This window comes from Acartia tonsa, chromosome 15, assembly GCF_053477335.1.
Source record: "Acartia tonsa isolate MP-2025a chromosome 15, ASM5347733v1, whole genome shotgun sequence".
Taxonomy (NCBI): domain Eukaryota; kingdom Metazoa; phylum Arthropoda; class Copepoda; order Calanoida; family Acartiidae; genus Acartia; species Acartia tonsa.
Genome location: NC_137274.1, coordinates 7,889,319 through 7,913,726, shown reverse-complemented (window position 1 = coordinate 7,913,726; position 24,408 = coordinate 7,889,319). Strand labels below are relative to the sequence as shown.

At 33.6% G+C, this 24,408-nt stretch overlaps 1 protein-coding gene across 3 annotated transcripts; it reads left to right on the top strand.

Moving 5' to 3' along the window:
* Positions 1 to 613: 613 nt before the first annotated feature.
* On the top strand, positions 614 to 24,084 carry EndoB (SH3 domain containing GRB2 like, endophilin-B). Of its 3 annotated transcripts, none has more exons than XR_013875334.1 (16): positions 614 to 689; positions 2,905 to 2,955; positions 4,650 to 4,736; positions 5,318 to 5,379; positions 5,962 to 6,021; positions 6,534 to 6,644; positions 7,716 to 7,781; positions 8,409 to 8,451; positions 9,567 to 9,647; positions 10,369 to 10,404; positions 15,501 to 15,545; positions 16,028 to 16,114; positions 16,953 to 17,011; positions 17,414 to 17,544; positions 18,341 to 18,433; positions 19,425 to 24,084. XR_013875334.1 is itself a non-coding variant. In XM_080149555.1 (16 exons), the coding sequence occupies exons 1-15, from the start codon at positions 630 to 632 to the stop codon at positions 18,416 to 18,418; spliced, it is 1,065 nt and encodes a 354-aa protein (XP_080005681.1). In that variant the 5' UTR covers positions 614 to 629; the 3' UTR covers positions 18,419 to 18,433; positions 19,425 to 24,084. The 3 variants fall into 3 exon arrangements, 2 of the variants coding, with proteins under 2 accessions (XP_080005681.1, XP_080005683.1); XM_080149555.1 differs by having other exon boundaries at positions 17,414 to 17,552; XM_080149557.1 differs by lacking the exon at positions 10,369 to 10,404 and having other exon boundaries at positions 17,414 to 17,552.
* Positions 24,085 to 24,408: the final 324 nt, after the last annotated feature.

Sequence of the window (24,408 nt, the reverse complement as noted above, 5' to 3'; positions counted from 1 at the left end):
ATTTTTATGACACTGCTCTATAATTCATTTTTGCCGGTTATCCATCCATAATTTTTAAACTTCGCTTTTTATGGATGTTGTCATCCTTGTTTTTTTTTAAAGCGAAGATTTTCTATAATTAGGGTCGGTCCGTCCGTACGTACGTTACAGTTAGTTCTTTTGGCTAATTTAAACAGGTTAGAATTGTCCTATCGATTTCAAACTTTGCATGCTTATTCCTACAACAGTTAGGTACGACTTAGAAAGCACAGCAACTCTATAATCGTTACCAGAAAGTCCGGATGTCCATTAAAACAAGCTGATTTTTTACATTTTTGACAACAAATTTTTAATATTAGAAATATCCTATTCATCTGATTCCTATTACAACAAGGTATAGTGCTATAAGCGAAGCATCTCTATAATCAAGTCCTAAAAACGTCAGTATGACCTTAAACAGTAACATGTATTTTATCAATTTTGCAACAAATTTACATACAATTTTGTATAGACATATGCATTGATATTCAGTTTATTCAGTTTTGACAATCTACAAGTGCTAATGTTCGTTTGTCCTGCCATTTCAGAGCTTCGCTTTTATGGAGGTTGTCATCCTTTTTTTTATTTCAGAGTTAACAAACAAATTAAAAATGGACAACTTTAAGAAAACTTTGACAGATGCCACCTCTTATATTACTCAGACAGTTCAGGTATAGAGTTTATTTAGGCATGATAGAATTGTCCTATTCACTTCAAACTTGCTATAATGATTCATTTAACAATTGGGTACACTTTTGTAAGCGTAGCAACTCTCTAGTCATTACAAGAAATTAAGTATAAATTTTCTCGTATTCATTCGAATCCGGTGGATAGGAACCGGTTCTCATCCATACGAAAGAACTATGTCTAGCATAGTATTATATCCAGCTTTCTACGAATATAGAAATGTACAATCATAAGATTAAAACTTCGGCACCTCGGGGCTAAAAAACTGGTCATCTTATAATTGTACATTCTATATTATAGCCGTTTATAAAACGGTGAAAGAAATAACTATATTATAATTAGGTTCATTCGTCCATCCGTAACGGTTAGCTTTTACAGTGCTACAGTTAGCTATTTTCTTCAATTTAGACATGTTAGAATTGTCCTGTCCATTTCAAACTTTGCACGATGAATCCTAATTCGATTAGGTACGATTTAGGAAGAGTAGTAACTCTTTAATCGTTACCAGAAAGTCAATTAGTTCATTTAATACATAGCATCTGTATAATCAAGTCCTAAAAATGTAAGTATGACCTCAAACGATTTTCTTACAATTTTGTTTAGACTTTTACATTTATAGTCTACTTATTTAGTTCTGACTCTCTATTTGTTTTTCCTATCGTTTCATAGCTTTGCTTTTATGGATTCTATCATCCTTGTTAAAAGCGAAGCTTTTCTATAATTAGGGTCGGTCTGTCCGTCCGTACGTCCGTATTATGTAATAAGAGAAGCAACTCTATAATCAAGTCCTAAAAATGTAAGTATGTCCATAAACATTATCCTGTATCAAGCAGTTTTTCAACAAATTTACTTACATTTTCGCTTTGACTCTGATACATTTATATTATGATTATTCAGTTCTGACACTATACAAGTGTTAATGTCCGTTTGTCCTACCGTTTCAGTGCTTTGCTTTTATGGATGCTATCATCCTGGTTTCAACGAAAAATATTTTTTAAAAATTTTGATTTCATGGACAATAATTTGGTACACTCTTATAAGTAAAGCATCTCTATTATCAAGACTTTCAATGTAAGTATGTCCATATTAAGCAAACCAGATTCAAAAATATTAGAATAGTTATTTATCACATCGTATTATAAACAGAGCTGGATCTTTAGATCATTTTAGTGAGCCAGATCGGGGTGAGCCAAATTTCCGCCAATCACAGCGCGGCATTTCATAAAATGCTGTGCTCTCATATTAATGGAAAGTTGGCTCTTCCCGATCTGGCTCACCACTAAAATGATTTAAAGATCCAGCTCAGCTTTCTGCGCATATAAAGATGTACAATTATAAGATTAAAAAGATTTTTAGCCCCGAGATGCCGAAGGCAAAGACTAAAAAAGTTGTCTTCATCTTATGATTGTACACTTTTATATTCGTAGAAAACTGGATATGATACGATGATATACATAATTTTTCAGTTTGGCTGAGAACCGGTTCTATTCCACTGGAGTATAAAGCATTAAACCTTTATACTGAAATTTTATTTAGACTTCCAAATACAAAACCCCCTTTTCCTTAATTTTTAGTATAAATAGATTGTTAGTTTTTACAGGTTAGGTTAGGTTTAGGTTTAGGTAGCCCCTGTAGGGTTATGCAGGGTTATGACGCCCGTAGGGGTAAGGCAAAGAAGATGAAAAAATTATGCCCTCTTATTTTAAACTAGTGGCTTCGCCCCTAGCTTCTAGGGGCTATGCCCCAAGAGGTAAAAAATAAATAAAAAAAATTTCTTGCGCTGTTAATTTTGTGAAGTAACTGCCTAAAACAATTTTTTTTAGGAGGGGGGGAATTTTCATTTTTTTTTTTTGGGGTGGGGGGTTGCGGGTGTCCCACCCCTCAAGAAAATAGTTTAAAACCACCACATGACACCAGTTGGTGTATTTTCTGAAGATTAGAGCCCAATCAGCTCAGTGGTTACTGTGATTTTATGCTTCAGACGGACATACATCAAGCTACTTTGTATTATAGATAATTTCAACATAAACTTAAATGGAAAAAATCACAAATCTAATAATTATCATATTAAAAACACATGGGGTACTTTTGTTCATAATCATTGGGGAAGTTCTGTGGCTTGTCATCCATTATCTTATCCCTTAAAGTCCCTGGCGATTTTCAATTATGGGAATCTTCACTAAAAATAATGAATTTTAGGAAGTGCACATTCAAGAGGAAGCTTCAGTTGTGTTCAACAGAGCCAAACAGGTAATGCCTTGGTTCATAAACAGGTTCATAATAACAAGGATGACAACATCCATAAAAGCGAGTAGTGGTTAGCGCACTACACTGTGGTTGGGAAAATCCGAGTTCAAGTCCCCTCATAGATATTGCACTTGGATGACAAATGCTGTTGCAGTTTGTCAGAATATAATCACGCAACCTTCCCTGTGATGCCCTTAGGTTGTAAGGAGGGAGATTTGTAGGAAGTTAGGATCCTACCTATCAAGCAACTGTAATCGTGCTTTCCCTCGTCCATGCTCCTCATTCATATGAGAGTGCCATTAATTAGGATGGTCTAATATGGAACACCTGCCAAAACTCTAGGCCAGGGTGATGTAATAATTGAGTAGCTTCCACGATAATTGCAGGTCAGCTTGTAATGTAACATAGAATGCACTCAGCTGTGCGCGAAGCTTACCAATCTAGGATTGGCCAAAGGATTCTCATCTCCAATCTCCTCGTGCATCTGAATCCTAACTTCAGAGAATCAGGGCTACATATATACATACAAGCTCTGAAACGGTATGACAGATGGACAAGAAATCTTAAGACAAGAAAGTAAAATTTCCCATAGAGTTACGGACTGACTGATAAAGTTAATTTTAGAGTAGCTGTGCTTCTAACACTATACTTGTAACCCTAGATGGCCAATCTGATACAAATATTCTCGGAACGCCAATAGAGATATTATTTTGGTGTACCTCTGAACAAAATCTTGCTTAATGATATGCATGATTATACATATCTATACACCAATCTATCTATCTATCTATCTGTATAAATACCTATCTATCTATCTATCTATCTATCTATCTATCTATCTATCTATCTATCTATCTATCTATCTATCTATCTATCTATCTATCTATCTATCTATCTATCTATATAACTATCTATCTATCTATATATCTATATATCTATCTATCTATCTACCTAACTACCTATCTATCTATCTATTTAGTTTACCGAGGAGAAACTAGGCAAGGCAGAGAAGACTGACCTGGACCCCTATCTTGTCAACCTCTATCTATCTATCTATATATCTATCTATCTATCTATCTTTCTATCTATCTATCTATCTATCTATTTATCTATCTATCTATCTATCTATCTATCTATCTATATATCTATCTATCTATCTATCTATCTATCTATCTATCTATCTATCTATCTATCTATCTATCTATCTATCTATCTATCTATCTATCTATCTATCTATCTATCTATCTATCTATCTATCTATCTATCTATCTATCTATCTATCTATCTATCTATCTATCTATCTATCTATCTATCTATCTATCTATCTATCTATCTATCTATCTATCTATCTATCTATCTATCTATCTATCTATCTATCTATCTATCTATCTATCTATCTATCTATCTATCTATCTATCTATCTATCTATCTATCTATCTATCTATCTATCTATCTATCTATCTATCTATATATCTATCTATCTATCTATCTATCTATCTATCTATCTATCTATCTATCTATCTATCTATCTATCTATCTATCTATCTATCTATCTATCTATCTATCTATCTATCTATCTATCTATCTATCTATCTATCTATCTATCTATCTATCTATCTATCTATCTATCTATCTATCTATCTATCTATCTATCTATCTATCTATCTATCTATCTATCTATCTATCTATCTATCTAGTTTACCGAGGAGAAGCTAGGTAAGGCAGAGAAGACTGACCTGGACCCACATCTTGTCAACTTGGAGATCAAAACTGACAACTGCAAGGTAAGAGGTTTGGGTACCATTATAATTATTGAAGTTTGGGTCCCGCAATCACCTAAGGGATCTAAAGGGATAAGACAATGGCCAATAAATTGATGTACATCTCCAATGATGATACATAAAATTTCCCCTTCTGTAGATTACAAATAATAGTTGCGATATTTGGACATTTAACTTAATGATCCAACCAATCAGAATTCACTAAAAGTCCCGAAAGCCAACGAATTAGAAAGGACAATATAAAACTTTGGGTATTAGTGTAATAAACAGCCCATTGTCCCCTCTCTCTCTCTGTAAAATTCATCAATCTATCTCCAAAAAAAGAAGTAATTTAACTATCTATCTATCTACGGGGTGTCAGTCGCAAAAATCAACCTCTTATTTACTGCCTCGTAGATTTTTTCCTCTTTATTTTGTGGATTTTTAATTATTATCCTATAAAATTGTCAGTAGCAGGCTGCCAAATCCTTTTTACTTTTTAAAGATAGCTCAAAAGAAACAGTTTGCAACGGACACCCTGTATTTATCTATCTATCTATCTACCTATCTATCTTTCTATCTATTTATCTATCTATCTAATTTAGTCTTATACAGAGAAGATAAAGAATGGCACAGCCGCTGTCCTCATACCGAATCCAGCCCAAAGGAACAAAAAAACATTTTCAAGATCAACCGAAAATTGATTACCCATTTCTTCCCTAATTTCCTAAGTTGTACAGCAGATAACCCAACTTAATTTCCAAAAACTATTCGTAAAAGGAGACGTGCGCTTTGAAGCATCTTTTGTGCCTAATAAAAAATAACGTCATGCAATACAAATGGCCAATGATAGGCCAGTATACATTGTAATTGACCTATGGTAAAATGTAGACTGGCCTATCATTGGTAATTTGTATTGTATGACGTCATTTTTATTTGACACTATAAGCTGCTTCATACATATTTGATTATATTAAGTCAATACACTTTAGAACCAAATTGATCCAGCGGTTAAAGATATCATTCGCTAAACACAGACAGACATCCGGATACTTTAATATTAGAACTACAGGCCTCTAGAAGCACTTTATGATAGGATTGAGGTGTAATTTGTTTATTTTTTGAGGGGGGATATTTTTTCTCTTGGGAGGGTAGTAATTATATATAGGCAGACAGACAGACATACAATCAGACAGATAGACATCCTGTTACTTTGATATGTTGAAAATATTTTGTAAATTGATTTTAGAGCCGAATCTCTATTTTTTGATAATGTTCCCGTTGACAAAATTGGACTTAAAAATGAAAGGTAAGTTAACAGATAGATAGATAGATAGACAGATAGATAGATAGATAGACAGATAGATGTACATAGTAAGACAGACAGACAGATAGATAGACAGGTAGATAAACAGATAGACAGACAGATAGAAATATTGAAAGACAGATATATAAACAGATAGATAGACAGAGAGAAAGATAGACAGACAAGTACATAGACAGATAGATACAGAGATATATAAGATATATAAGATAGACAGATAGATAGACATATAGCCAAATATATATATATATCTAGATAGATAGATAGAATAATGGATAGATAGATAGATAGATAGATAGATAGATAGATAGATAGATAGATAAATAGATAAACAGATAGATAGATAGATAGATAGATAGATAGATAAATAGATAAACAGATAGATAGAGACATATATAGACAGATAGATAGTCAAATAGACAGATATACAGACAGACAGACAGAGAGACAGACAGAAAGAGAGAGATAACTAATAATCTATCCACCTATCTATCTAGGTTAACCAACCTGGAATATCTGGGAAACGACATGATCGAAGCTGGCAATGAATTTGGGGTGAGGTCCCCCTACGGGGCTGCATTGGTGCGGGTCGGCCAAACTGAACAAAAGTAAGCCATTTTATTAGCAGCGAGGCTATGAAACAATGAAAAATGACGTCATATAATACAAATGACCGATGATAGCCCAGTATACTTTGTAATTGACCAATGGTAAATTGTATTCTGGCCTCTCAAACAGCGTATAGTTTCCTCTAAAAAATGACGTCATATAATACAAATGACCAATAAGTAAGTCATACATTAAAAGACACTTAATTTTTCTTAAAGGTTTTTTGACTTCTATGATTTTTCCCCAAATTTTCAGAATTTCTGTACGTACGTCCATTTTAAACACGTAGATTTTTTAACTTTTTTAACAACTAATTTGTGTATGATATAATTGTCCAATTGATCCGATTTTTGGAATCCTAGGACAACAAAGTACAAAGTTATAAGCGAAGCATCTCTATAATCAAGTAGTAAAAATGTATGTATGTCCTAAAACATAATCCTGTATTTCAAAAGTTTTTACAAATTTACCTAGAATTTTTTCGACTTTTATACTTTTATGATTAATGAGTTCTGACACTCTTCAACTATTAATATTCGTTTGTCCTATCGTTTCAGAGCTTCGCTTTTATGAATGTTGTCATTCTTGTTTTTTATTTATGATTCTTATATGATAGGGTTATTATTCTTATGCCTAACCCCTGCGGGACTACTTACATTTTAAAATAACCTAACCCTATCTGAACTAAAGTAATAGACAATAAAAACAAAGAGAGAGGGGACAATTGGATGTTTATTACACTAGTCCATAAAGTTTTATAATAATGTTTTCTTATTAAATAATATTATGGGGACTTTTGATTGGTTATTTCAATAAGTTAAGTGTTCTTTCGTTCCAACCCCTAAATCTAATCTACAGAAGGGGTAATTCTATGGTTCATCACTGGGGAGGTACACTAATTGATCGGCCATTGTTTTAACCCTTTAGATCCATGCAATAAAAACATCTATCCGCGATTTTTTGTGCTTTTTCAGTAATATCTTTATTATTTATCGCTTAATTTTAAAAAAAAAATGTTCGAAAAAATATTTGAAAAATCTACGAATAATTATCTGTCTATCTATATTTAGGCTTGGACAGATCGAGAAGAAATATATTTCTGGTGGTAATGAAGCTCTTATCTCTCCTCTACAAAAGTAAGTCTGACTGTGGGAATTTTATTTGTGACCGTGGGAAAATCTTTGGTACCATGGGATTTTTTTGTAGTACAGTGAGATTTTCATTGGAATCATGGGAATTTTTTTAGTACAGTGAGATTTATTTGGTACTATGGGAATTTTTGTTGGTAATGTGAGATTTTATTTGGTACCATAGGATTTTTTTGGGTATTATGGGAATTTTTTTAGTACAGTAAGATTTTTTTGGTACCAGGGAATTCTTTTAGTACCATGGGAATTTTTTTTTAGTACAGTAAGATTTTTTTGTTACCATGGGAAGGAACAGCGTAAAGTGGCACCAAAAAATGACGTCATACGATAAAATAACTATTGAGAGGCCAGTATAAATTTTACTATTGGTCAAATACAGTGTATACTGGCCTCTCATTGGTAAATTTTATTGTATGGCGTCATTTTTTGGGGCCACTTTACCGAAGTTACTGTTTTTACTTCAATCAAAAGTTTTTTCTCCTTCTTCATTAAGTTGAGTGTTTAAACGTTTCAACAATTAATTTTAATCCTCAGAAGGGATAATTTTGTGTATCATCATTGGGGATTCACATATATTTATTGGCCACTGTCTAATCCCTTATTTTCCCTGTTTAGGTTTATGGATGGTGAGATGAAAAATATAATGAGAGAGAGAAAGGTGATTTACAATACAAAGTAGAACGATGTCTGTCCGTCTGTGTGTCTGTCTGTTTGTCCGTCTGTTTGTCTGTCAGCCTGTCCGTCTGTCCGTCTGTCTGTCCGTCTGTCTGTCTGTCTGTCTTTTGTCCAACTGTCTTTTGTCCAACTGTCTTTCTGTCTGTCTGTCTGTCGGTCCGTCTGTTTGTCTATTCGTCTGTTTGTCTGTCTGTCCGTCTGTACGTCTATCTGTCTGTCCGCCTGTCTGTCTGTCCGTCTGTCCGTCTGTCCGTCTGTCTGTCCGTCTGTCTGTCCGTCTGTCTGTCCGTCTGTCCGTATGTCCGTCTGTCCGTCTGTCTGTCCGTCTGTCTGTCCGTCTGTCCGTCTGTCCGTCTGTCCGTCTGTCCGTCTGTCCGTCTGTCCATCTGTCCGTCTGTCCGTCTGTCCGTCTGTCCGTCTGTCCGTCTGTCCGTCTGTCCGTCTGTCCGTCTGTCCGTCTGTCCGTCTGTCTGTCCGTCTGTCCGTCTGTCCGTCTGTCCGTCTGTCCGTCTGTCTGTCTGTCTGTCTGTCAGTCTTTCTGTCTGTACGTCTATATGTCTGTCCGCCTGTCTGTAAGTCTGTCTGTCTGTCTGTCCATCTGCCTGTCTGTCCGTCTGTCTGTCTGTCTTTCCGTCGGTATGTCTGTCTGGAGCTTAATGTCTTGGGTTGGACTCTTCAGGGAATATACCTACTGGTCCTGTGGTGGTTTTAGGCTATTTCTTGAGGGGTAGGACAAACTTTTTTTTAAATCACGAACTAACAATTCTATATAGGAGGGGGACTTTCCAATACCTCTTGGGGTGAAGCCGCTAGTCTTTCTGTCTGTACTGAAGTATTTAGTTAACCGCTGAAACGATATGGTTCTCCTTTACAGGGTAGCTTCTGGGTAGGTCCTGGGTATGTTTTTTACTATTTTGGGTGAAGGTACCACCAATCTCGAAAGATAAATCGGTCTAGAAAAAAATAATACCCCCCCCCCCACCAATTTTTTTTTTTTAAATACAATTAAAGCAGGGGGGATATATATTTAATATTTATCTTACTATATACCTATCAAAATTTCTATCTATCTAAGTATTTAACTATCTATCTATCTAGATACTTGAAAACAAACGGCTGGATCTTGATGCCTGCAAAAACAAAGTGAAGAAAGCCCGTGGACTTGCCACTCAACCTCAGGTAAGTGTTACAACTATGGGAATTTTTTTGAAACCGTGGGAAATTTTTTTAAACTGTAGGAAAAAATATAAATATACTGGCTTTATTTCAATTAAATAGTGACAAATATGTTTATAATTAGTGCAGCAAAATTTTTTTGAAACCATGGGAAATATTCAAGAACCATAGAAAATGTATAGGAACTGTGGGAAATTTTAAGGAACCGGGAGAATTTATTTTAAACTGTGGAAAATTTTTAAGAAGAGTGAAATTTTTTTTTCTTTTATACTAATATAACTTTAGAAAGAGGGAGTGGATCCACTCGCCTTGGGAAATTTTTAGGAAACGTGGGAAATTTTTGGAAAGCGTGGGAATTTTTTTTCTACTATACTAATATGCCTATCTTTAGAAAGAGGGAGTGGATCCACTCGCCATAGGAAATTTTTAGAAAACGTGGGAAATTTTTAGAAAGCGTGGGAATTTTTTCTGCTATAATAATATGCCTATCTTTAGAAAGAGGGAGTGGATCCACTCGCCATGGGAAAGTTTTAGGAAACATGGGAAATTTTTAGAAAGCGTGGGAATATTTTTCTACTACACTAATATGCCTATCTTGAGAAAGAGGGAGTGGATCCACGCGGCATGGGAAATTTTTAGGAAGCATGGTTTTTTTTTGGAACCGTGAGAAATTTTTTGTAACCTTGGAAATTTTTTTCTACTATACTAATATGCCTATCTTTAGAAAGAGGGAGTGGATCCACGCGCCATGCTGGACCAGGTAAACAGCACCAATAACCTTTAGTTAAAGACCCACCTTTGTAGTGTGTTTAGTGCCCTAGCAAAATGGGGATAGATGTCACAGCTTTTGGCCTACCTATTCTTTTCAAGACATTGTAGAGTAAAAAAGAAAGGGAAGGGGAAAATCCCCATAGAAAAGATATGGGGTACACGGTATTTCCTGACGTCTATAGAATAGGTGGGCCAAAAGCAGTGACATTTATCCCCATTTTGCTAGGGCATTATAGAAAGCTACCACCAACAACCTTTAGTTAGCTGTGTTTAGTGCCCTAGCAAAATGGGGATAGTTGTCACAGCTTTTGGCCTACCCATTCGATTGAAGTCATAGTAGAAAAAAGAGAAAGGGAAGGGAAACTCCATAGAAAAGATATGGGGTACACGGTATTTCCTGACGTCTATAGAATAAGTATGCCATAAGCATTGGCGTTTATCCCCATTTTTCTAGGGCACTATAGACAGCTACAAGACCAAATTTTTCACCCTAAAAGGGGGTAGTTACACTAAAAGTATCTTCCAAGCAAGGAATAGTTATTTCTCGCATCTTATTATGAACAGCTTTCCGCGATTATAAAATGTACAATCAAGATTCCGAAGGCACGGGCTGAAAAAAAAACTGGTTTTAATCTTATGATTGAACATTTTTATAGTCGCAGAAAACTGGATATAATACGATGCTAGACATAATTTTTTAGTATGACTGAGAACCGGTTCTAATCCACCGGATATTAAACGGTTTTGAATGAAATGTATTTAGTATTTTTGGAAATTTATTATATTACTCCCCTTCTCAAATATTTGAAAGACCTCATTTTATGAAAAATGAAAAGCTTGGACGTCCTTGCTAAAATATTTAGTTACTTAGAGTATTGATCGTTAAATAAAAAAACACATGAATAGGTCTTTCTCGTAATCATTAAAGCCGATTAATTTTTGGTGGATTAGAACCGGTTCTCATCTATATGAAAAACTATGTCTAGCCTCGTTTTATATCCAGTTTTGTAAGAATATAAAAATGTACAATCATAAGATTAAAACCATTCGTCATCTCGGTGCTAAAAAAAACTAGTTTTAATCTTATATTTGTACTTTTATATCCGCGGAAAGTTGTTTATAATACGACGCGAGAAATAACTATTATTTATTACTGACAATTACTGAACTTTTTGATCAGATTTTATGGATCACTAATTATAAGTAACAAAACTACCCCCTTTTTTAATATTTTATTGTTTTTTTAAAACTATTTTAGTTGTAGTTAACTGAAAGAGCACAATTAGTTTTTTTTAAAGCGAAGCTTTTCTATAATTAGGGTCGGTCCGTCCGTCCGTCCGTACGTCTGAGATGGATAGCTTTTTTCATTAATTTAGGCATGTTATAATTGTCCTATCGATTTCAAACTTTGCATGGTGATTCCTGTAATAGTTAGGTACGATTTAGCAAGCGTAGCAACTTTATAATCATTACCAAAATGTCCGTACGTCCAATTTTAACATGTTGATTTTTTACATTTTTTACAACTAATTTGTATGTGATCCAATTATCCGATTGTTCTGATTTTTGGTTTACTGATTCCTAGGACAACAAAGTACATTATTATAAGCAAAGCAACTCTATAATCAAGTTCTAAAAATGTAAGTATGTCCATAAACATTATCCTGTATCAAGAAGTTTTTCAACAAATTTACTCACAATTATGCTTTAACTCTTATTTATTTATATTCTGATTTTTCAGTTCTGACACTATACAAGTGTTATGTCCGTTTGTTTTACCGTTTCAGAGCTTCGCTTTTATGGATGTTGTCATCCTTGTTATAGTTATATCTATATTACCACCCCTCCCCACCACCTTCCAGGACCTTTTTGGTTGGGGGAGAGATTGGTTGCAACATAGCCCCCACCCCCCCCCCCTCTCAAATGGTCATAAATACCCTACTGGTAAATTGTACCCTTAAACGGTTCTCAGCCATATGGAAAAATCATGTATAGCATCATATTACAGACAATTATTACAATTTATACCACAATTTTTAGCTCGGGCCTTCGGCCATTAGAGTCTAACAAAACTGGTTTAAATCTTATAATTCTTCATTTTGATATCGTGGAAAGCTGTCTATAATACAATGCGATAAATTACTATTTTGCAATTTCGGAAAGATTGGGGGGTGACCACCCCTCCATTACTCTAGCGCAACCCTTATGAAACACATATATGAAGGGAGAGTATATTTCAATATAAATTACATTGGTACCCAAAGTTTTATAAATTGTTATCTAATTCACTAACTTAAAAACTCTGTGTACTTTCATCAAATCATAATTTATTGGTTTAAATTTATCTACAGAAGGGTGAATTTTGTTTATCATTATCGGGCATGTACATCAATTTATCGTCTTTCATCTTATCCCCTAAGATCTCTACTTTATGCATGTCCTTTGAATAATATCAAAGCTGCTCAATGTCGTATATCCTTCCTATTATATAAAATAGTAAGCTTTTTTTGTCTGTAGCGAAGGATCTCGATAACCACTGAACCGATATGTTTCTCCGCTGCACTGAAGCTTCTTAGAGGTCCAGTAAAGGTTTTTGACTATTTTGGTGAGGGTAGCTTCACCCTTCAAATAAAAGATGTCCCTTAAACTCAAACTCAAATTTTACCCCTTCTACCATAAGTGCCTCTCGAAACTTATAGGGGGGTGGCCGCTAGTATAATACAAAGTAGCTTGATGTCTGTCCGTGTGTCCGTCTGTCCCTTAAGATCTCGGTAACCACTGAACCGATTGGATTCTACTCTTTAGGGAATATATCTTCAGGTCCTTTGATGGTTTTAAGCTATTTTCTTTGGCGGTGAGACACCCCACCCCCCCCCCCAAAAAAAAGAAGTACGAAGCCGTAGTCCTTATAATAAAATAAAAGGATGTGTGTTTGTTTGTCTGTAACGAAGGATCTCGCTGAACGTTGAACCGATATACTTTTCCTTTACAGGGTAGCTTCTCATATGTCCTGGGAAGGTTTATTGGAGGAGGGTACCAACACCCTCCCAAAAGAAATAACCCCTAGAATAAAAAGGAACCCCTCCTCCCCTAAAAAAAATTCGTTTTAAAATTGAAATGAAATATGGGAGGATGGGTGGTCAAATTCAACCCCTCACCCCTTTAATCATAAGGAATATTTTGCTTTAAAGTTTTATTTGCTTGTTATTACTGCGCTAGTTATCAACATAACCACCCTTGTTAGTTTGTTTGATTGGGTGTAGTATCTTTAGTGGCAACGCCTCTTAAGGGGCGTTTCGTCGTTTTTCACAGTAGCTTTTCATAGGTAATTTTAGGTTATGTTAGGTTATTGGTTATAAATATGGGAAAAACTACCGTGAAAATACAAAAAAACGCACCTTAATAGGCGTTGCCATGAAAGGGACTTTTAATATTTTTAAAAAGCATGTTTTTTTTTACTCACCTTATTCAATCCAGGGAGGGAGGGGACATTGGACTGTAAATTATACCAGTACCATAAGTTTGAGAAAAAAAATGTTGGTCCAATACTTGATTGGCTGGTTAAAACGTTTCAACGAATTATTCTCTTTATGATTGTTGGAGATTTATCGTCCATTGTCTTATCCCTTTAGACCTCTGCCCTTAAACCCATGTAGATTTTAACATACCCCATATTTTTTAAGGCGAAGCTTTTCTATAATTAGGGTCGGTCCGTCCGTCCGTCCGTCCGTCACAGTTAGCTCTTTTCGTTAACTTAAACAGGTTAGAATTGTCCTATCGATTCAAAACTTTGCATGATGATTCCTGTAGTAGTTAGGTACAATTTAGAAAGCGTAGCAACTCTATAATCAATACCATTTTAAACATGTCGTTTTTTGTATGTTAAAATAATACGATTTTTCTGGGTTTTTTTGAAAACTGACTCCTATTACAACAAGGTACAATGTTATGAGCGAAGCATCTCTATAAACAAATCCCAAAAATGTAAGTATGTCCTTAAACAGTATCATCTATTTATGCAGTTTTGCAACAAATTTACCTACGATATTGTTTGTACTAATGCATTAATATTCTGCTAATTCAGTTCTGACAATCTACAAGTGCTAATGTTCGTTGTCCTTCCATTTCAGAGCTTTGCTTTTATGGATGTTGTCATTCTTTTTTTATCCATATATTTAACTGACTTATTTGAATGTAAGTTTGTCACTTAAGACATCAAAACGGCTGATTCAAGAAAAGGTTTTGGCCTATTTTTTGGGGAAAATTAACATACAGCTGACAACCAACCCTTTGATTGCAAATTTCTTTGTCTCAAAGTCCTATTTTGATAGAATACGCCTGTTTATGGGTCAAGGCATTAATTCCATGTCTGACTTATAATTTAAAAATGTAGTTTATCATGCATTTTCTTACTATCTAAGATCTCAAAAACGGCAGGATAAAATGATAACAACTTATCAAGGAAGTCTGGGTGTTTGGCAATTTAAATGGTTTATTTCGACTATATAGTCTTAATGACAGGGCCCAAACTGTGTTAAAATTGTGTCAAAAATGATCAGTGTGACGTAATAAAAGATGAGGATTATCCATCTCTTTTTTCGGGGTTTTCTTTCCCACTTCTCCTCTCATCTCCCTTATTTTATTATGTCACATGAATCATTTTCGACACAGTTTTAATAGAATTTAGCTTTGTCGTTTTTTTCGACTATATAGTAGAGTCTTGATAGGGGCCTCTAGAGGGGGAGTTGACACATTTATAATATCAGTTTTAAAAAGAAAAATTAAGACGGTGATATTTGCCTCCCCCCAAAAAGTTATAAACCTTCCAAGGACCTATGAGAAGCTAAAGTGTAAAGGAGAACCATATTGGTTCATCACTTGAATAAAAATAGTCAAACGTTATAACTATTTTGTGGGAGGGTACCTCTTTCCGCCATGGAGAAATTGCCCTTAGAAAAAAATCCACACCTAAATTTTTTTTTCAAACTAAAAATCAAAGTAAGGGTTGATTTGAGGTGTACTTCAATTTATTGTCCATTGTCTTATCCCTTTAGTTTCCTGATTGTATTAAATATTTTGTTTTAGGCAGAAAATGAGCTCAGAATTTGTCAAGCAGAGTTTGATAGACAGGTAGAAAATTATCTATCTTTATATTTATCTCTTTTTATTTACCTACCTATCTATTTATCTTTCTAACTATCTATCTATCTAGATAGCTATCAATCTATCTATCTATCTATCTATCTATATATTTATATGTCTAACTATCTATCTATCTAGCTAGCTATCAATCTATCTATCTATCTATCTATATACATATTTATATGTCTAACTATCTATCTATCTAGTTAGCTATCAATCTATCTATCTATCTATCTATCTATTTATTGATCTATCTATCTATCTATATATTTATATGTCTAACTATCTATCTATCTAGTTAGCTATCAATCTATCTATCTATCTATCTATCTATCTATCTATCTATCTATCTATCTATCTATCTATCTATCTATCTATCTATCTATCTATCTATCTATCTATCTATCTATCTATCTATCTTTCTGTCTATTTATCTATCTATCTATCTATCTATCTATCTATCTATCTAGGCTGAGATGACCAGATTATTGATGGAAGGCCTGTCCAACACCCAAACAAACCATCTCCGCCATCTCAAAGACTTTGTAGCCGCTCAGGTTAGACTCTATACATTATCACATCAGAATATATAAAAATATTTTTTTTTACATCAATTAATAGCAGAGATTTTTAAAGTCAAAGTTTGGAAAAAGTGCTCAAGAAACTGGATATTGCTAAATATTTCTTAGTTTTTTTTTATTAGAATAATGTATGTTTTCAACCAATTAAAAAATTCTTAAAATAAAGTAACAGGATGTCTGTTTGTCTCTCTGTCTGTTTGTGTGTACCGAATGATCTCGCCACCCGCTAAACCGATCGGGCTCTCCTTAACAGGGTAGCTTCTCATAGGTCCCGGGAAAATTTCCCAAGAGAAAATTTTTGACCTATAAAGACTCGAACACAACATAGCAAGGTATCGTAGAGACTTGACAGCAACATAGATACTTAGGTATGGTATTATTTTTAAAATAAAACATTTAAAGTGCCACTAGAGGCCTCTATTGGCGTAGCCGCTAGTAAAACATAAAGAAGAGCAGATTACACTAGATATCTTTTTGTTGCAATAAAAATGTTAGTTTTACAAATAAAAAATATTTTTTAATGCATTTTTCCTTAAAACAATTTACCCCCAAATCTTTTAACTTCCCCTACTTCTTAACATGACCTAAAATTTCGTCGCCCATACGTAGTACATAACAAAATGAAAACAAAATTTCTGTCTGCAAAAATTCCTGTTTTAATTTTGATAAAAAATGGGGGAAATTGGACTATTTAGATTTACTATGTCTATTGAATTAGAAAAACTTTGATTCTATAATTACTTATAAATATTATTTAGAGACATATAAAAATCATTTAAATTGTTATTTATCACTATATTTTTTGATTTTGTAGGCCCAGTACTATGCCGAAGCATATTCTGTTATTCAAGAACTAAACAACGAACTGTCAGGGTAAGTTTATTTTCAGTAGCGAAGAAACTCTATATTATGAAATGTCAGTACATCCATCCATATGAAGGAAATGATGAAACAAAGGAAACATGATTTTTTGGCTATTTTTTAAGATAGATTTCTGCATTTTTTTTATCTATTTATATATTTTAAACTATCTATATATTGAAAACTAAGGTAGAGGGGGGAAATATCCATCTATTAATTTATTTATCTATCTATCAATCGACATATAAAGCTATCTATCAATCTCTTTAGAAATATATTAGATTGATATCCTTTTACAGATCCACACATGTAGCAATCTACTTTTCAATTTTACATATAAAGCTAACTATATATTTAGAACTATGGTAGAGAGCATGTACATCCTTTTATTAATTCATCTATCTATCTATCTAGAACTATGGAGGAGGGCACAGCCACTAGTGTTAACATAGCTCCGCCCACTGTCCTGGAGGGTGGCTCCACCTCCCCTCTGCACAGTTTCCCCAATGGGGGGACAAATGGAGCAGTTGCCACCCCTCCTGAAGGTGCACAGGTAGATTTAGGGCTGGGGTAAGAGGGCTTCTGTAAGGTGTGTTCTGATATCCTGTTAGATTAAGGACAGAAAAGCTATATTTTGCAAGATTATGCTATATTTTGCAAGATTTTGCTTTATTTTGTGAGATTTTGCTATATTTTGTGATTTCGCTATGTTTTGTTAGATTTAGCTATACTTTGTGAGACTTTACTATATTTTCTAAGATTTTGCAAGGTGAAGGACAGAAAAGCTATATTTTGCAAGATTTTGCTATATTTTGCAAGATTTTGCTATATTTTGCAAGATTTTGCTTTATTTTGTGAGATTTTGCTATATTATGTGATTTCGCTATGTTTTGTTAGATTTAGCTATATTTTGTAAGATTTTGCTATATTTTGTGAGATTTTGGATGTTTTGTGAGATTTTGCTATATTTTGTGAGATTTTGCTATATTTTGTGAGATTTTGCTATATTTTGTGAGATTTTGCAAGGTGAAGGACAGAAAAGCTATATTTTGCAAGATTTGCTACATGAAGGACAGAAAAGCTTGCAAAATATAGCTTTTTCTGTCCTTTATCTAACAGAATATCAGAACACCTCTCCCCTTCATGTAATCATTAAGTGAACCCACCAAGGGATCTAAAGGTATTAGACAATGACCAAAATATTGATGTACATCCCCAATGATAATACTCAAAATTAATTATTTTGTATATTAAGATTAGTGGTTGACATGTTTGAACACTCAACTCAAGATTTCCCTGGTCCTATATGATGAAATGTTTAACCCTGGTGTAATGTTTCAGGATAGTAATATGAGCAACATTAACCTTGCCTCCCCACCCCCTGTGCCATCCTTCCCAAAGAATGCCCAGGTTTTCTAAACAACCCAGATTCAGGTGGGTGCTGTTTTAAGTAGCATTGCTACTCTTTAATATACTTTGCCTGTCCGTCTGTCAGTCTGCTAGTCTCACTCTCTCTCTCTCTCTTACTTTCCCTCTCTCTTTTTCTCTCTCACTCTCTTTTTTTCTCTCTCTCTCTCTTTTTATCTCTCTCTCTCTCTCTCTCTCCCTCTTACTTTCCCTCTCTCTTTCTCTCTCTCTTTCCCTCTTTCTCTCTCTTTCTCTCTCTCTCTCTCTCTCTCTCTCTCTCTCTCTCTCTCTCTCTCTCTCTCTCTCTCTCTCTCTCTCTCTCTCTCTCTCTCTCTCTCTCTCTCTCTCTCTCTCTCTCTCTCTCTTACTTTCCCTCTCTCTCTCTTTCTCTCTCTCTCTCTCTCTCTCTCTCTCTCTCTCTCTTTCTCTCTCTCTCTCTCTCTCTCTCTCTCTCTCTTTCTCTCTCTCACTCTCTTACTTTCCCTCTCTCTTTTTCTCTCTCTTTCATTAAAATTTGTCACCAATTTAGCTAATATGGACCTCATTTATTTGTCAGTTGGTTCATCCAGTAGGGGTGGAGGGGCAGGGTAAAAGGGGTGGATGGGGAGTATCATACTTTTAGCCAGCTGCACGCATCCCTTTATCAGAGTAGATAAAAATCTGGTGCAACATCCAAGTAATAATATATATTTGGCTTAATATATTTCAAAAAGCTTTCCAATTATCCTTATAATAAAGTAACAGGTTGTTTGTCTGTTTGTTTGTTTGTACTGAAGGATCTCGCTAATAGCTGAATCGATGTGGTTCTCATTTACAGTGTAGCTTCTCATAGGTCCCAGGAAGGTTTATAACTATTTGGAGGGAAGGTACCACCACCCTCCCAAGAGAAATCGCCCATAGAAAAAAATGAACCTCCCCCCCAAAAAAAATTCAATTCAATTTTCCCAAGTGCCCCTAGAGGCATCTAGGATCGAGTGTAGCCGCTAGTTATATGTAATCAAATCATGTTTTTTTTCAGATTTTGATGTAAACGAAGAAGATACAATATTATAGATACAAGTATACAATAGGGAGGGAGGGGACATTGGGCCGTAAATTATACTGGTATCCAAAGATTTATAATCACTTTATCTTATTTATTTATTTAGACTTTGGGTACGTCTAAGATAATGGAACCAACCAATCAAATTCAATAAAAGTACCCAAATTGTTTTAACCAGCAAATAAGATAATGTGGTTTTAAAACTTTGGGTACCAGTGTAATTTACAGTCCAGAGGTGGATTCTTAAAAATTCTTAAAATTGTTTTCGATTTCGTGAAAAATCTTCCAAAATCAAATAAAAAATCTACAAAAAAATAAATAAGATCTTATGTTAATAACCCTTCTATGATTTTGTTTAATTTTTGTAGATTTTTAATGTGATTTTGGTGGATTTTTCACGAAAACAATTTTGCCCCACTAAGCGATTAGTGGGGCAAATTTTTTTTAAGAATCCACCTCAGCGTCCCTTCCCGACATGTTTTAAAGTTATAAATAGAAATTTAAAAGACGGTTTCCCTGAAAGTGGCTAGTTGAGCAAAGAATCCCCCACCCCTATACACTCTTTATTTTAAAAATGGGGGGGGGGTAGTTTTTTTACATAGGTTTGGTTAGGTTAGGTTTTTACCCGCAAGGTTTTGCATGGGTAAAAACTGTAGAGGGGGGGGGGGATCATTGCTCTAAAGACACTTTTGGGAAAAGCAGAGATAAAAATATGTTTATTTTTACTTATAAATTTCAACCCCCTCCCCCCCCCCCCTACAAGTTCTAATCTCAAATAGAAATATATTTGGGATGGGGTGTTAAATCTCTTCAAAACTCCCATTATAATGTTTTTTCTCAATTCTCCATGTATATTGTTTAGTTTGAATATGTAATAGTTATTTATCGCATCGTATTATTGACAGCTTTCAACGGATATATATTGAAATGAAAAGTTATAAGATTAGAACCAGTTTTGTTAGCCTCAAAGGGACTGGTATAATATTATTGGGGTTTTTATTGTAATATTTGTGGGAATTTATCTATAATACGATGCTGAACATGATTTTTCAGTATGGCTGAGAACCGGTTTTAATACAGCGGATATTGATCAGTTTTAAAGCCATACTAAATAAGAAATAGTAAAATTTAACAAAATATCTTTTATGAAATGTTCTTGTAATACAAAAATTAAACTGAAAATGAATTGCTATCCAAACTTAAAATGATATTTTATTTGCTTTATGTGTGTGTTAATAATTAAATAACCCAAAGAAAGCAAAAAAATAATACAGCTTAATTTTTTTAAAATTTAAAATTGTGATTTTCAATTTTAATTTATAACTTGATAAGAAGGTGGGTTTTTAAAATGATTTTTATTGCATTTTAAGTGTAGAATCATAATATGTTAAACTACAAAAATTCATATTTTTTTGGTTTTAAAACTTTTCTAGCTTTGGTCCCTATGTTTAAAGACCTTGTGGTGTACCTGTCCTCTGAGGTTATCTAGGTTCAAGTACACTAAAATAAGACCTTTTGGTGTACCTGTCCTCTAGAGGTTATCCAGGTTCAGGTACACTAAAATAAGACCTTGTGGTGTACCTGTCCTCTAGAGGTTATCCAGGTTCAGGTACACTAAAATAAGACCTTGTGGTGTACCTGTCCTCTAGAGGTTATCCAGGTTCAGGTACACTAAAATAAGACCTTGTGGTGTACCTGTCCTTTAGAGGTTATCCAGGTTCAGGTACACCAAAATAAGACCTTGTGATGTACCTGTCCTCTAGAGGTTATCCAGGTTCAGGTACACTAAAATAAGACCTTGTGGTGTACCTGTCCTCTAGAGATTATCCAAGTTCAGGTACACTAAAATAAGACCTTGTGGTGTACCTGTCCTCTAGAGGTTATCCAGGTTCAGGTACACTAAAATAAGACCTTGTGGTGTACCTGTCCTCTAGAGGTTATCCAGGTTCAGGTACACTAAAATAAGACCTTGTGGTGTACCTGTCCTCTAGAGGTTATCCAGGTTCAGGTACACTAAAATAAGACCTTGTGGTGTACCTGTCCTCTAGAGGTTATCCAGGTTCAGGTACACTAAAATAAGACCTTGTGGTGTACCTGTCCTCTAGAGGTGATCCAGGTTCAGGTAAACTAAAATAAGACCTTGTGGTGTACCTGTCCTCAAGAGGTTATCCAGGTTCAGGTACACTAAAATAAGACCTTGAAGTGTACCTGTCCTCTGGAGGTTATCCAGGTTCAGGTACACTAGAATAAGACCTTGTGGTGTACCTGTCCTCTAGAGGTTATCCAGGTTCAGGTACACCAATTAATATCTTATTATGTAACTATCTTTAACATTTTTCTTTTTAAAGATTTATAATTTTAGCTTTTTAAAGCTGGGATTTTCTTTTAATATTGTTATTAATGTTTACTTAAAAATATTCAAAGATTTTATTCATGTATTGGTGTTCATTTTTATAGACATCCCTTCTCCTTAAGTTATAATCTAAAACCTTACATGATAAAAATGTATAAAATCTATTTTGAAAGCTTTCATTTATATTTAATGATATTATTTAGTAAAAAGAATATATTATATTATTCATTAGCTTAAAAAGAGAAACAGATAATAAGAAAAACTAGTAAAAAAAAGTAGTTTTAGAAAAAATTAAGGAAAAAATATTTTTTTGATTTTAAAAATCCTCAAAATTTTTTTGAAAAATCTTCAAATTTTTTTTGATAAAAATCTTTTGTTGGATTAAGATAATGGAAAATTAAATTGGACTGTAAATTACACTGGTACCGAAAGTTTATGATAATTTTATCTTGTTCGTTTGCTAAAAAAAATATTAAATTTTGATCGGTTCATTTGGAGACCAAGATTTTTAATTAATAATTTTAGTAATATAATTTTGTTTATCATACATTGGGGATGAATATCAATTGATTGTCCATTGTCTTAACCCTTTAGAGTTCTTTTGGTTTTGAAAATAGAATTTTTATCTTTAATTTGAAGCACTAGCCCTGCGGGGTTTTGCTAAAATTTACTTAACCTCACCTTAAAAAACATCAAAGGGGTAGTTGCACGAAATGCATTTCAACTTAATTTAGTGAACTGCATATTTTTTCCTGGTTAATTGGTTAAACTACATTTACATGGCATATTTTTGAAAGAGTTTCAATTTTCTACCACGTAGTTTTTAAGTTTTAAAAATCGTCTTTTTAAATTGCATATATCACAAAAAGATGATTTTTAAGTCTTGATGTTTTGAAAACTACGTGGTAGAAAATTGAAATTCTTTCAGATATATGCCATATAAATTTAGTTTAACCCATTAACCAGGAAAAAATATGCGGTTCACTAAATTAAGTTCAAATGCATTTCGTGCAACTACCCCTTAAGGAACTTTTTTTTCAAATATTAAAAATTTTTAAAAATGCAATTAAATGATAGAATATTGCCTTATATATATATTAGAAGGTTGTAAAAAATTACAGAATGTTTAAAAAAAATAATAATTTAAATTTTTTTGTCAGTGTTGCTTTGAAAATGGTTAATATCCGCTGGATTAGAGCCGGTTCTTAGCCATACCAAAAAATCATGTATCATAACCGCGGAATTATATCTATAATACGATGCGATAGATAACTATTAAAACTTCTTTTTTAAACATAAAATTAATTGTCCGTAGATTCTAAAATAATATTAAAATTTTTTAACGATACATGTTTTTTAAGCATGGCTTAAACTCCAGTTCAAATGTAATACTGCAGTAGTTATTTATCGTATTATATTATAGACAGATTTCCGAGGATAGTAAAAATTTAATTATTTAGAGTTTTGTTAGCCCCATTGGGCCTACAAAATAGGGATATTATTATTTTTTTTTATTTGTGGAAAATTCTCCCCACAGCGATTCATGATTTTTTTAACATGGTTCCAACTTTATAACCGGTTTTAATCCTCTTCTAAAATGGGGGAAGTCCCCAAATTTCTTTTTTTATGGACGAAGGGGGGGGGGTGTGATGAGACATCCTCTTAACCTAGAAAAAATTAAATTGAAGCTCATATTTTTTTCAAACATTCTGTAATTAAAAATATATGCAAAGAAAAATTAGTAAAATTAGTAAAAATTTCAGTAAAATTTACTCTCATTTATAACATAGTAATAGTTATTTATTACATCGTATTATAAACAACTTTCCGCGGATATAAAAATGTACAATTATAAGATTTGACCAGTTTTTTTTTAGCCCCGAGATGCCGAAGGCACAGACTAAAATACTGGTTTTAATCTTATGATTGTACATTTTTTTAACTGTAGAAAACTGTATATAATACGATGCTATGCATAATTTTTCAGTAGGGCTAAGAACCGGTTGTAATCCACCGGATAATAATCGGTTTCGAAGCCAAACAGAAAATAAAAATAAATGAATTTAAATTATATTCTTAAATGTTTTTTTTTTAGAAAATGCTCAAATTTGGTCCAAAAAATATTTAGAAATTTAAGGAAGGGGGGGGGGTAATTTGACTTTAAATTATTATGGTATTCAAAATTTTATCTTATACGTTGGCTTTAAAACTTTGGGTACTTTCAATTAATGCAGTTACTTTTTAACCAATCATTTTAGTCTACAGAAATGGTGACTCATTAGATTTTAAAAAACAAGGATGAAAACATCCATAAAAGCGAAGCACTGAAACAGTAGGACAAACGGACATTAACACTTGTATAGTGTCAGAACTGAATAATCAGAATATTTTGTTGAAAAACTTCTTGATAAAGGATAATGTTTATGGACATACTTACATTTTTAGGACTTGATTATAGAGTTGCTTCGATAGGACAATTCTAACATACCTAAATTAACGAAAAAAGCTAACCGTTACGGACGGACCCTAATAATAGAAAAGCTTTGCTTTTAAAAATAACTTTATTTAAGGGAAAAGACAATGGATGATACATTTATATATATCCCC

Bases quoted from the DNA above. Each gene is read 5' to 3' on its own strand.
- EndoB (XM_080149555.1), top strand. From the start codon at position 630: ATGGACAACTTTAAGAAAACTTTGACAGATGCCACCTCTTATATTACT. The intron at 4,737-5,317 runs GTAAGAGGTTTG...TATCTAATTTAG, and splicing joins TCAAAACTGACAACTGCAAG to TCTTATACAGAGAAGATAAA. The intron at 15,546-16,027 runs GTAGAAAATTAT...CTATCTATCTAG, and splicing joins AAGCAGAGTTTGATAGACAG to GCTGAGATGACCAGATTATT.